This window comes from Phocoena phocoena, chromosome 1 (genome assembly GCF_963924675.1).
Source record: "Phocoena phocoena chromosome 1, mPhoPho1.1, whole genome shotgun sequence".
In the NCBI taxonomy this organism is placed as follows: Eukaryota; Metazoa; Chordata; class Mammalia; order Artiodactyla; family Phocoenidae; genus Phocoena; species Phocoena phocoena.
Genome location: NC_089219.1, coordinates 116,677,950 through 116,691,320, shown reverse-complemented (window position 1 = coordinate 116,691,320; position 13,371 = coordinate 116,677,950). Strand labels below are relative to the sequence as shown.

At 42.0% G+C, this 13,371-nt stretch overlaps 1 protein-coding gene across 1 annotated transcript in view; it reads left to right on the top strand.

Moving 5' to 3' along the window:
- The window catches only part of SLAMF6 (SLAM family member 6), a 29,665-nt gene that overhangs the window by 14,949 nt on the left and 1,345 nt on the right, over positions 1-13,371 (top strand). The window contains exons 2-7 of the mRNA XM_065898777.1: positions 5,184-5,507; positions 8,261-8,524; positions 8,996-9,061; positions 9,434-9,472; positions 10,524-10,603; positions 13,118-13,192. Of these exons, the coding sequence (XP_065754849.1) occupies positions 5,184-5,507; positions 8,261-8,524; positions 8,996-9,061; positions 9,434-9,472; positions 10,524-10,603; positions 13,118-13,192 (848 nt within the window). The remainder of the gene's footprint in view (positions 1-5,183; positions 5,508-8,260; positions 8,525-8,995; positions 9,062-9,433; positions 9,473-10,523; positions 10,604-13,117; positions 13,193-13,371) is intronic.

Sequence of the window (13,371 nt, the reverse complement as noted above, 5' to 3'; positions counted from 1 at the left end):
CCCTAGGCATGCAGGCTTCAGTAGTTGTGGCACACGGGCTCAGTAGTTGTGGCTCACGGGCTCTAGAGCACAGGCTCAGTAGTTGTGGTGCACAGGCTTTGTTGTTCCACGGCATGTGGGATCTTCTGAGATCAGAGATCGAACCCGTGTCCCCTGCAACCCGTGTCCCCTGCATTGGCAGGTGGATTCTTAACCACTGCACCACCAGGGAAGTCCCTTCCATTCTTGAATAGAATGTTAGATGTGGGCTTCTCAAATGCCCTTTATCAAGGTGAGGAATTTCCCTTCTATTTTTAGACTCTTATGTGTGAAACAGTGTTGGATTTTGTTAAATGTTTTTTTCTGTATTAATTGAGATGATCATGTGTCTTTTTTCCTTAATTATATTAATGTAGCATATTGCATTGATTGATTTTCATATGTTGAATCACTCTTACATTCCTGAAATAAATTCCAATTAGTCTTGGTGTATAATCCTTTTAATATGCAGCTGGATTCAGTTTGTTAATATTTTGTTGAGGGTTTTTACATCAATGCTTATAAGGGATAATGGTCCATAGTTTGTGTGTGCGTGCATGTGTGTGTGTGTATGATATCTTTGGCTTTGGTAAAGGTAATGCCGGCCTCATAGGATGAATTAGAAAGTGTTTTCTCCTCTTCTTTTTTGGGGAAGTGTTTGAGAAATATTGACATTAATTATTCTTTAAATATTTGGTAGAATTCACCAGTGAGGCCATCTGGTCCTGGACTTTTCTTTGCCAGAAGGTTTTTGATTACTGATTCAATCTCTTTACTTGTTAAAGGTCCTCTTAGATTTTCTATTTCTTCTTAAGTCAGTCTTGGTAATCTGTTTGTTTATAGAAATTTGTCTATTTCATCTAGGCTATCTAATTTGTTACCATACAGTTATTCATATTATTCTCTTATAATCGTTTTTATTTCTATAAGGTCTGCAGTAATGTCCACTCTTCCATTTCTAATTCTAGTAATTTGAGCCTTCTCTGTTGTTCTCTCAATTAATCTAGCTAAAATTACGTCAATCTTCCTGATCTTTTCAAAGAACAAATTTTCCCTCTGAGCACTGTGTTCGCTGCACCCTGTAAGTTTTGGTATGTTGTATTTTCATTTTCACTTGTCTTACTCAAGATCCTGTCTTATATATCTCTTCCCTTCTCTATTAAATCTCTTGAGAAATCAGCCCCTACCCTCCTTCTGAACTTGTTTCATGCTGAGCTGAAACAACCCACTATATCTCTTTTTCCTATAGATAGGCCTAAGCCAGTCCTAGGCCTAAGCCATTCCCCTAGGTTAGATATCCCAAAGTTTCTCTGACTTTTCTCTTTTTCAGAATCAGTTCAGCCTTACCTGCTTTCTTTATTCCTTTGCATTTCTCAAAAATACTCCATGTTTCTTAATATATTCAAAAAAATCACTCAGATAATCATTCAAGACACTTTACATTCTGATCTCAACCTATTTAGTATTCCAAGTTCCCTGGGCCAGATTCTGGGGGCATAAAGAGCTGACTGATACATTACTCATGTTTCCAGAGTGAGTGAAACATGTAAACAAACATACTCCAAATTTCTGCTGACTGAACATCCACACCAGGGGATGGACCTCAGCACCACCCCCATGCTCCAAGTGGCTCCCAGTGACTTATAAGGGATGCTTCCCATAGGCCCCCAAAGCAGCCTTCTGTTAAGGTGATGAGGCATCCTCCCAATTCTTAGTCTCTTCTGGTTCCAGTCCTCCAAATCTGCAGCCAGCTGAACCACTTACAGAAGACCTCAATGCTCTGCAGAGAACGTGGATATCCATGCCAAGGATGCTGACCCAGGACATTCCCAAAGCATCAGTGCTGATCCCAGGCAGAGTAGGGAAAAAGGCCTTCTTGTGCCTTCTGGGCCACACCACGTCACCTGGGTCCCAAAGCAGCTCTCCTAGAGTCCAAAGTCTTTCAGAGGAGCCTTTGAACTTTTTCAGTAACTTCTTACCTTCACCTTCCTTAAGCACAGTGGCTCTTATCTTCTTTTTTTTCTTAGACTTGCAGGGAATTACTTCTACCAACCCCTTCTCCTCCTTCTATAACTTCTCCTCTTCTCTAACCACAAACTCCTGTCTCCTCCCCTGTACCAATGCAAACCCCATAAATATAAGCAAAGGCAAACAGATATTTGAACTTATCCTTGAAGGATAAATAGGAGCTCACCAGATGGGAAAATGTGAGCAAGGTATTTCAGGCAAAGGGAACAATGGAGCAAAGAAAGAGCCGGGCATTCTTGAAATAATCAAGCAATGGAGAACTTCTTGTTTTTATTCAAAACCCAACTACAATGTTACCTTCTCTGCAAAGTGTTCCCTAACAACCCCCAACCCTTTCTACTCCATCATTTTCACTATTTGTGCTCCTATAGAGCAGTTATCTCTATCAATTCAACATTTATTGAGCTCAAAATAGTGCTAAATGCTAGGAATACAGAGATAATAAGCATAATCCCTACCCTCAAGATTATGAAAAATAGAGGAAAAGAACATTTTAACTATATCTAAGAGAAAGAAACACTCGATATTGAGTGTGCAGGGTGCAGTTAGTGGTGTGAGGGCAATGCAGAAGCAAACCCTATCCTAGGTCAACGCCTAACTCACCACACCATAGCTACATGTTTACCTGTCAGACTCCTCTACCACACGGTGAGTCCAGAGAACAGATAATGTCTTATTCATTTCTATATTCAGTCTTCAGTCCAGAAACTGGTACATAAAATGAATCTGATAAGTATGGTCTGAATGCCATGATTTCTAAGGCTTTTACTCACTGAATTGGCATAAAGCTGAGCAAATAGTACAATGAATGGCCTGTTAAATAAATGAATGATTTCAATCTATAACAACAAAGGAAACTTAAAGGTCTGTGCTAGAGAAGGAAGAACAGTTCTTGGAGAGTCTTTGGGCCACAGGGTATGCCGAGACCCGTTACAAAGAGAAACTGGTCCTAAACATCATGGGCAGAGAACCTGCAAAACAAGGGATGGAGCTGTGCTCATTCACTCAGCAGTATTCATTGGGTGCCTACTCTGCGCCAAGCACTGTTCAAGAATGTCCAACACCGTGAACAAGACAGAAAAAATCCTTGCTTTCATGGAGCTTACATTCTTATAGAAGGGGAAAAGAACAAAAAAACAAATATGCAAATTACAGAGTATGGTAGAAAGTAAGTATTACAGAGAAAAACAAATTCAAAGGCAATGAGTACACAGGAGTGAGGGCTTGTGGTGAGGAAAGCATGGTCACAGAAGGCCTCCTTGAGAGGAGATGTTTGCATTAAAGACCTTATGGAGATGAAAGAGTGAGCCATGTGGACACCTGGGGGAAGAGCATTCTAGGCAGAGGGAATTACAAGTGTACAACTCTGGCCTGTTCAAGGAATAACCAGGCCAGCATAGTGTGAGCAGAGGGAATAAGGGGGAGAGTTATAGGAAGTTAGGCTAAAAAGAGAAAAGTGACCAGATCATTCTGGCCCTCATAGGCCATTGTAATTGCTTTGTTTTGTTTTTTCTTGTTTTAACCTCTTTTACTGAAATATAGTATACAAAGAGAAAATTACAAATCCTAAGTGTCAGCTCAAGGAATAATCATAAAATGAACAAATCTGTGTATCCAGACACAGGTTAAGGAATGGCACATTACCAGCAGCCCAGAAAACCCCCTCTATGCTCCCTCCTATTTGCTATCCCTCCCTCCTCCTCAAAGGTAACCCTATCCTGACTTCTAAAATAATAGATTTGTTTTGCCTGTTTTCTAACTTTAAATAAATGTAAGCATGCCACTGTATTCTATTTGTATTTTCTTTTTTCACTCAAGATTTTGCTTGTGATATTCACCCATGTGATTCTGAGAGGGAAGAATGGTCAAATGACAAACAACAGCATGTTAAAGTGCTGATGGGAAAAAAGTAGTAAAGAGGGGGAATTGATGGCAGTGTTCATGTGATGGGCATGCATGTGACAATTTGAGAAAAAGAGAGGAAGTGTGAGGTCACCCAGGAGCTGAGTGCAAAGATCCTGAGAGATATTTCCTCCCCTACTCAGATCCTCTCCTGAGAATTAAGAGATCTTGAGAAGGTTGAGAAGGTTGAGGTTGTGGTAATGGTTACCTATTCATTGATTCACTCAAACATTTCCATATCTTACTTTGTGTTAGGCACAGTGCTGAGATATAAAGATAATTAAGACATGGTCAGCTGGACAAACAAGTAAACAGAGGGCTAAAAAATGGTATGATAAATGCTAGGAATTTGGCAAAGGATGGTAAAGAAACATCTTCTTTAAGAATGACTGTGACTATTTCACCTTTTTTGCTTGAACATTAATGGCTCTGAGAGAGGCTCATGAGAGTATAGTCATTGTATGTTACTTTGAGGTTAAATGTATTATTTTTATGCTTATCAGTTTTTATCTCCTCAACTACTAGACAATAATCTTTTGGGAGAATAAAAGATATCTTCTGGTATCATGGAAAGAGCACAAAGTAGTTAGAGTCAAAGGAGTTGGGTCTGAATCCTGACTCTGTTATTCCTTAGCTAGTTAACCCTGGGAAAACTAGAGAACCTCTCTGTGCCTCAGATCCTTTCTATAAATGGAGATGGGAATATTCATTCTACTGCCTCACAGAATTGTTGTCAGCGTCGAATGAAATAATGTATAAGAACTGTAAACTCCTATTACTAGTCCTCTAAATCTCACAAGCCTACTATGCTGAACACAGTAAGTATTTAATAAATGTCAAGCTTTGATTATATTTCATCAGCAAAGACTTGTGGGTTTTGAAGTCTGTGCCAGAGAGTTGATATAGTTGTCCCTCTCTATCTCATGCCCAGACAACTCAGAAGCTGGGATCAGATAGTGTGGCCATGACTCAGGAGTGACCAGCTAGTATGGGAGGGTAGACTTGCCAGGATCATCTGGACCAACTACTCATTAAACAAGAGTGCCAGACATTTTGCTGGGGTGGAACCTCTGTGATTGCCCATTTCAACACTCCTCCTAACCGTTTCCCTTTTCATCATATTTCTGGACTTCAGTATCAGAGAGCTCTAACTGACTGGCAGAGGATGGAGAAAGGGTGTGGAGAGCAGGGGGAGGGCAGGGAGAGTTATAGCAGTTTCCTTTCTGTGTTCACAGGGAACACAGTTTCACAAACCAGCTCAACACCATTGATTGTGAACGGGGTCCTGGGGGAGTCTGTAACACTTATCCTGAAGTTTCCTGTGGAAGAGAAGATCACGTCCATCACCTGGCTACATGATGGAAAATCTGCCGTCTTCATAGAGCCAAATGAAGCACTAAACAGGGTGACTGACCCAAAGCGGAAAAATCGATTGAATGTCACCGAGTCCTATTCCTTGCATCTCAGCAACCTGACGATGGCAGACTCAGGACATTACAAAGCCCAGATAACCACACTGACCTCTTTACTGTTTACCAGTTATGATCTGAGGATCTTCAGTGAGTCAAATCATGGGGTTTAATTGTGTATGGACTGAAAAATAGTACATATTTCAATTCTATGTGACTGCAAGTGTGCACTATAGCTTAGTGGTAAAAAGCATGGCATTTGGAGCTAGACTGAGGTCCAGCAACAAAACTATTCAATGGCATTGCACAGCAGTTAGTGATAGAGCTAAGATTAGAACCTAAATCTTGTGACTTCTAGACCCTGTATTAGGCTCCATTACACTTGTTGAGACAAGTTTCTTCTGCCACTATTTAGAAGACCAAGCACAACTTCTTCTGCAACAACCACACTCCTGAGGCTGAATGCCAATGGCTTCTCAGGGCCTTTTGGAGTGCCTCTCCTTCAAAGGCACATACACAGAGAGATGTGTAAGCTACACCAACGTGTTTTACAATTGTGCAAAGGTATTTTAAGATATAAATTATATAGGTTTTCTTTTAAAAAAACACTGGCCAATTGTTCTGTATGTACTAGGCTAGGGATGGCAAAGATTTGATCTTATGGGCCAATATAAATTAATTGGGAGTAACTGTCTAGGGTTCAGTGTTAAGAAAGATATCAGAGTCATGTTGTTTATTCACTGAGTCAACAATATTTGTTAACCAGGGATAATATACGAGACACTGTTTTAGGCCCTTGAAATACATCAGTGAACAAAACAAAGGTCCCTGCCCTCATGGAACTGACATTCTGGGTAGGGAATATGGGAGCAATAATAAACAGTACACATAATATATAAACAAATGACACAGTAAGCTGCGAGTGCTATGGAGAAAGAGAGACTAGAACAGAATAAGGAGCATCAGAAGTGCCAGAAAGCAGTGGTCAATTTTAAATGGAGTGATCATAATAGGCCTCATTGAGAAGATGACATTAGAGCCAAGACATGTTGGAGGTAAAAGAGTGAGCCATGCAGATATCTGGATGAAGAGCCATCCCGCACAAGCACTCCCTGTGTCTGGCAGCTCAAGGAATATAAAGAAGGTCAAACATCAAGGAGCAGAGTAAGAGAGAGCAATAGGAAATGAGGTCAATAAGGAAGTAGGGGGCCATATCTTCTAAGGCTATGAGAGCCATCACAAGGACTTTGGCTTCTATTTTGGGGGAACGGACAACAATTGGAGGGTTTTGCAGAGAAGTAATATAATTTAACTTATTTAAAGGATCTCTTTGGACAAGGGTGGAAGCCACTGAACCAATTAGGAAGCCATTGCAACTATCTAAGCAAGAGGTAATACTGGCTTGGACCAGAGTGGTAACAGTGGAGGTAGTGAGAAGTGGTTGGATTCTGGATATATTTTAGAGGTAAAGCCACCAGGATTTTGTGATGTGGGAGTATGAGAGGAAAAGATGAGTCAGGGATGACTCCAGGGCTTTTGGCTTGGATGACTGGGAGGATGTAGTTGTTGTCAACTAAGATGGGGAAAGTTGCAGATTGAGAAGGTTTTGGAGAGAAAAACAGGAGTCTTTTTGAACATGTTGAGTTGGAGATACACATATCCAGGTGGAAATGTCAAGTCAGTAGTTATATATTCATCAAGTGGAGAAAGATATCAAGATAGGTTTTTGAGGTCAGCAACAGACATTGGCTGAAGGAGATGTAATATTCATGCCAAATATTTGTCATTTCTGTGCTACATGCTGTCTCATTTAATCCTCATAATTACCCAAGAAGTAAGTATTATTGCCCAGTTTTATAGATGAGGAAACTTAGGCATGAAGAGACTAAAATTTGTCCATGTAGCCAGTAAATGACAAAGCCATGATTCTAACCTAGGTCTTCCTAACTCCAAATCCAACATTCTTGCCATGACATGAAAATTCTGTTCTAGCAAGGTATGTTCCACCACCCCTACTCAGTTAGCTAAGCTTAAAGCATTACTTAATCTCTTCTAATCAGACAGTTGGAGTCATTCTGTTTCTATTGGGTCACCTCTATTTCAACCCTTGGGCGGAGTCTAGGTCAGAGGGCTTTTCTGTACTACTTTCATGTCCCCATTGATTCACAGCCACTGACACCTTAGAGGTGATATTTTCTGGTCTCTGCTCTCAGATATTTCTGCAACATATGTAGTCCCAAATATATTGCACTTCTTTCTTCTCCAGAATTTCTTGCTTTCTCTCTGTTTCTTCACTTCTTCCTTTCCTAATTCTTTAATTCTCAACATTTCCCTTTCTGACTTGGTGACACTCTACATCAAGGTCTCTTTGTCATCATTTGAGCCAGCATCAGCTCCAGTGAGAACCAATATTCCCACAGATGTGGGAAATACAGTTCTCCAAGAGTGTTAAGCTTTTATCTTCCATCCCATCTAGGGAATTCTGACAATGGAGAAGTATGCCTGGTCTTCTGGTTTCGGACCTGGCTGAGGTAGGGCTGGCCCTTAGCTTAGTCTCCAAATTATCTTTACATGAGGGGCAGTGAACAAGTGTTAGAAGGACCCCCAGGAAGAAACTGGAGCTCCAAAAATTAAAGTGATCAGCTTAAAATCACCCGACTAGTTGGCAACAACCCCAGTCTTTCCCTTCCCTCTCTCCCACTGCCTACTCTGTCTCATACTGATGTCCCTTATCATTTGGTCACCCCATACCTTGATGTCATCAATTAGGCAGTACATGCAGAGTTATTTAGAGTACACAGCTGTGTCAGGTGGAATACAGAAACATCGAGGTGAGAGATATTTTTCACAGAGGGCTGAGCCAAGACATTTGTCCTTAATCCAGGCCTCTTCTCTGCACACAGGACGACTGAGGAACTTACAAGTTGTCCCTCACACCAAATGGTCTAATAATAGGACCTGTGAGATCCTCCTGACCTGCTCTGTGGAGAATCCAAATGATAACATCTTATTCAGGTGGCAGGTCTCAGGAAACACACTTCAAAGTGAAGCAAACCTTACTATCTCCTGGGACCCCAAGAGTTTCAATGAAGAGACCTACACCTGCATAGCTGAGAATCCTGTCAGCAATTCATCCTTCTCTGTCTCTGTCCAGAGTCTCTGCAAAAGTAAGTATGTCTCAGGTCTCTCTGAGAGCCTTGAGTGGCTGTGAGGTGTGGGGTGTCTCTTGTGCTCTTTATGATTCCTAAAACAGCAGCCCAGTAGGAGACAGCCAAGTGACACTGGGAAGGGACAGACATCCCCTGGGGCTCCATGCCTCTCACTCCCCCAGAGGTCTCTCCTTCCTCCCTCCCCCTCCACCAACCCTTTCTCTAGCCCACTCAGATCCCAAGAGCAAAGTCCTTGGGAAGGCAGGATTGCTTCCTCCCACTGGCTCTACCAGGCTCCACCATGCCCTGTCTGCCTAAATGGGACTCCCACTCCCAGAAAGCCTGCTCACACCCCCAGAGCCTCTGGGTATAGATGAACCCACCCAACTCCCAAAGATGGTCTAGAAGAGATGCAGTAGAGGCTCTAAAAAACCACTCTGGGCCTCACTCGATGTGTCTCGAGTGCAACTTCTTTTTTTTTCTTTTTAGGTGTTACTAATGAAAAAAATGAGCACCTGGATACCACGTGGATTGTAGTGGCAGTTTCTTCAATATGTATAGTTGTCATCATCGTGTCATTATTTGTTTGGAGGAAAAAAATAGGTTTCCTTTCTTCCTACTTACTGTTTCTTCTCCAAGGTTCCAGAGACTTAGCATTTGGGGCCTCCAAAAGACTCTGTCTTGTAGAAGACAGATAAAGGGAGGGAGCATGCAAACCCTGGCTCAGCTGGTCCACTGGGACAACACCTGGGTTGTGAATACACATGTGCTAATCTCCTAGAAAAGTGTCTTACTGGAAAATGCAGGACCCTTTCAGGTCCCCTTCCACCACACCCTCTAGAGAGACACATCTAGGGGTAGGGGGTGGAAGGCTTTTCTCATTATAGTCACAGATTTCAACAGATTTCAATTAATTTTATTTTTCAGGTTTCTTTCAATTCTCTACTCAGCAAACCCAGTGTCCTGGTGAGCTTCCAGACTCTTAACTCCCAATCATAAAACAGATAGGAAGAACCAAGTGAAAAGGAAAGGGGGGCAGTCAGAGGGCTGTATAATGAGAGAGGAGGGAGTCAGAATGTCATTACTCAGATGGACCAGATGGTGCAAGGGGATAACACCTGGAACTGTGCAAGTTTGTCCCCTGTGTGACTTACAGGGTCCCTTACAAGCATGCAAACCGATCACTCATGTAATTTCTTGGGGTAGGATTAGGGTCATTCCCCACTCTGCCAATGGAGAGACTAAGCGCCAGTGAAAGGACTCATGACCTGTTCATTATCAACAGGAGGTGCAGGGTAAAGACAGGATTACAGCATCAAATGCCCAAAGACAAACTGCCTGACTCCATCACTCTCTTCAGCCAGGGTTTGGGCATTGAGTGGACACAGTCAAAAGAGAAAGTATGATATAGAGACAGAAACACAGGCTCTGGACTCAGACTGCCATTGAGTCTTATTTCATGGGTGAGAGATACATGACTTCATGCATGGAGGACCTGGCATGAGGTTTGGAGTGAGAAGGCATGCATTCAAATTCTTGTCTGATCATTTCCTGTGTGAGTTTGCACCAAGTCTGTAAAACTTTCTGAGCTATCAGTTCCTCATCTCTAATATAATCAAACCCACTCTAAGGAGCTCTGAAAAGTTTAATAGTATTATATATGTGAAATAATCTGGCTCCATTATGCTCACCAGTGAGGTTCTCTAGCTCCTGTGTAGGCAGTGTTATTTGGTCCCAGAAGCTCCCTTCCTGGAAGCCAGAGGGAGACTCTGAGGCTTTAGGATAGCTCAAGACCATGTGCCCCTGACGAGATGAGGTCAGAAATAGATCACATGGCTGAGAATGTTCTGGTTCAACCCAGAACTCCAAAGACTGTCAAAAATGAATGAACCCTAAGGAAGGGCCATGCTTTGAACAATTGCCTCTCTGGGGTCAGAGAATGGCCTGGGGTAGACAAGGTCCTGGGAGAGCAGACTAGAGTCCTTCAGCTACTGACTGTGCCTTCCTGTGTTAACAGCAGAGACTGTGAGGAACTTAGAGTATGCTTCCTTCTCTCCAGGGAGCACTGTGTATGCTCAGGTCACCCATTCAAAGAGGGTGAGTACTTCCAGGTTTATACTCCTTCATGGTCATTATTTTTACAGTCATTATACATGAACTTGTCATCAAACTTTTCTAAATTCAAATGACATACACCATTAAGGAGAGGCAAAGGCAGCGACAAGAACTGCAGAGTTATGTGCGGGACCTTTCTAGACCTCAATGCTCACACCTCAGTAGAATGTTGACTCATACCCTGCTTTACATTGCTTAATCTAACTGCTTAACGCATCAGTGAGTCTTGTTCCTTCAGCTTAATTACAAGCTGCCTGGAAGTGAAAATTATGTCTTCCTCTCTCTTCCCCTATGTCTTAGCATGATGCTCAGTAAATACTTGCTGGATGGATCAGAGTTCATTTAAGCTTGAGAGCCCCCAGAGGGCATGATTTTGTATCAGGGGCTTTCTCATCCTGGATGTAGGGGAAATAGGGGAGCTCAGAAGCGTCTCTCAAGAGGGAAGAGGGGCAAGAATTTGCAATCCCTCAACAGTAGAGGACACGAAAGGCATGAGCAGTCCTCAATCGTCCACTGCCCTCTAGCAACATAACAGGATGGCCTTGGTCAGGCATCAGGAACTCCTCGCCATGCATCAGTAATTCCCCATCAACCGCAAAATAAAGCACCTGCAGGTGGTACATTTCTAAATAACACTACACATCCTGGGAGGCCATTTTCCATGTCTTCTGAAAAATAAGCCAAGAGAGTCAACATTCTTCAGTTGATGGAAACAATGGTCTGGCTAGAAATCTTGGATTCCACAAGCAAATCTCCCTTCACAAAGCCCCTCACAGGTATTTGCAAAGTAGACTCTGAAGCTAGCCAACAATAAGAAGTGCTCTCACTTCAGATATTTCAATTGCCTTTCCAATTTCCTCTTGAAGACAAGATGAATTACTCTCAACAAACAAAGAAACTCTCCGGCAAGTTTGTTAACTTTTGCTTAGCAAAACATGGTACTTTGGAGAGTTTCAGAGGTTTTGATAACACCCCAAATATGCCTTAGTTAATTTAAAATGCCAAAAACTATGAGGATGGGGGACTTCTGTTACTGCCACACTTTTTATTCCAAGCAGAGCCATTCTTAAGACAAGATATTCCTGCTCTACCAGTTCCCCATGCTTGAGGAGAACCCCAGTGACATGATGACCAGGCAAATAGAATCACAGGGGTAAAATGAAGCAGGCAATAACTCCAGTTATAGGTAGTAAAGATCTGAGACAAAAGATGTAGTACAATAACCATCTGGTGTGTAGGTTAGTTCCTAAAAATAGAGGAAGGAGAGTAGAGTTGGATGCAGGACAAGAATGTTTTCTTTCCTTCACACCACCTGCCAACAAGGTCGCCCTTCTCTCTCTCTCTGGTTCTTGAGACCACCAGTCTGCTGGAGTGTTGTGCTTCTGTTTGGGGCTCAGGAAAGGTGACTAATCCTTCACAGGTTTAAGAGCTAGTGGTGCTTTGTTTCCAGCTTCTCTTGCCGGACACTCCCTAGACTTCCTCCTAAAGAACTTTGACATCATCCCTCATTTGTCACACTGCCTTTCCCAAGAATATACAGTAAGTCCCTTACATACAAATGAGTTCCATTCCGAGAGCATGCTCGTAAGTCCAATTTGTTCTTAAGTCCAACAAAAGTAACCTAGATACCCAGCTAACACAATCAGCTATAGAGTACTGTACTGTACTGTAATAGGTTTATAATACTTTTCACAAAAATAATACATCAAAAAAACAAAAAAAATAAAGAAAACATTTTTAATCTTACAGTACAGTACCTTGAAAAGTACAGTAATACGGTACAAGAGCTGGCATACAGGGGTTGGCATCGAGTGAACAGGCAAGAAGAGTTACTGACTGGCAGAGGAAGAGGACATGGGAGATGGCAGAGCTGAAGGATCTCCTGCAATAGGAGGTGGAGGGCAAGCTGCAATTTCACCCATGCCTGACGTTGATGTCACAGGTTCTGGTTCCTTGCTGCATTCAATTTTAACTATTCTCTTGAAAAAATGATGCTGTGATGTCTGGGTAGTAGTTTTTTTTTCTCACCATAAATGACACGGTAGCACTGGATCGCATTCTGAACGGCTGCTGCAACCTTCATGTACTGTTCTATATTTGGGTGCTGTGCCTCAAAAACTAACAGTGCCTCTTCAGATAAAGAAAATCCCCTTTCCATTTCCTGTATCGTGAATCTCTTCAGTTCTTCAATTACTTCTTCTTCCTCTTGTCTCTCTTCTTTCTTTGAGCCTCCAATTCTATCTAGTCTTCATTAGTAAGCTACACAAAGTAAGTATACAAAAGCTTGTGCACTTACTTTGTTGTCAAGTACACAACCACTTGACATGACAATGTACACCAGACACGTGAACTAACTTACGTGATTGGACATGTGAACACACGTTCACATCTTTGAAATATCATAACTTGAAGTCTCATAAGTAGGGGACTTACTGTATCTGTGCATGAGTACATTTCTCTTTATGTGAGCCAAATTGGTATGATTGTGTTTTACAGGAAATAGAAATCCCCAAACCTGTGAAAAACAATGACTCCACCACAATTTACTCTGAAGTTCAACAGTCCCAAGCGGTAAGCCTATGATTGGCACATCTTTTTACATTCCTACCTCTCTTCTCAGACCTATGACTTTGCAAATATGGTAAAAGTAAAGGGGCCATTTTACAGATGCACAAATACCAGCAGGATACAGAAAGTCTCAGGACAGCTCCAAAACATATCCAAGAAGCTACCTTGTATTAGTATCACCA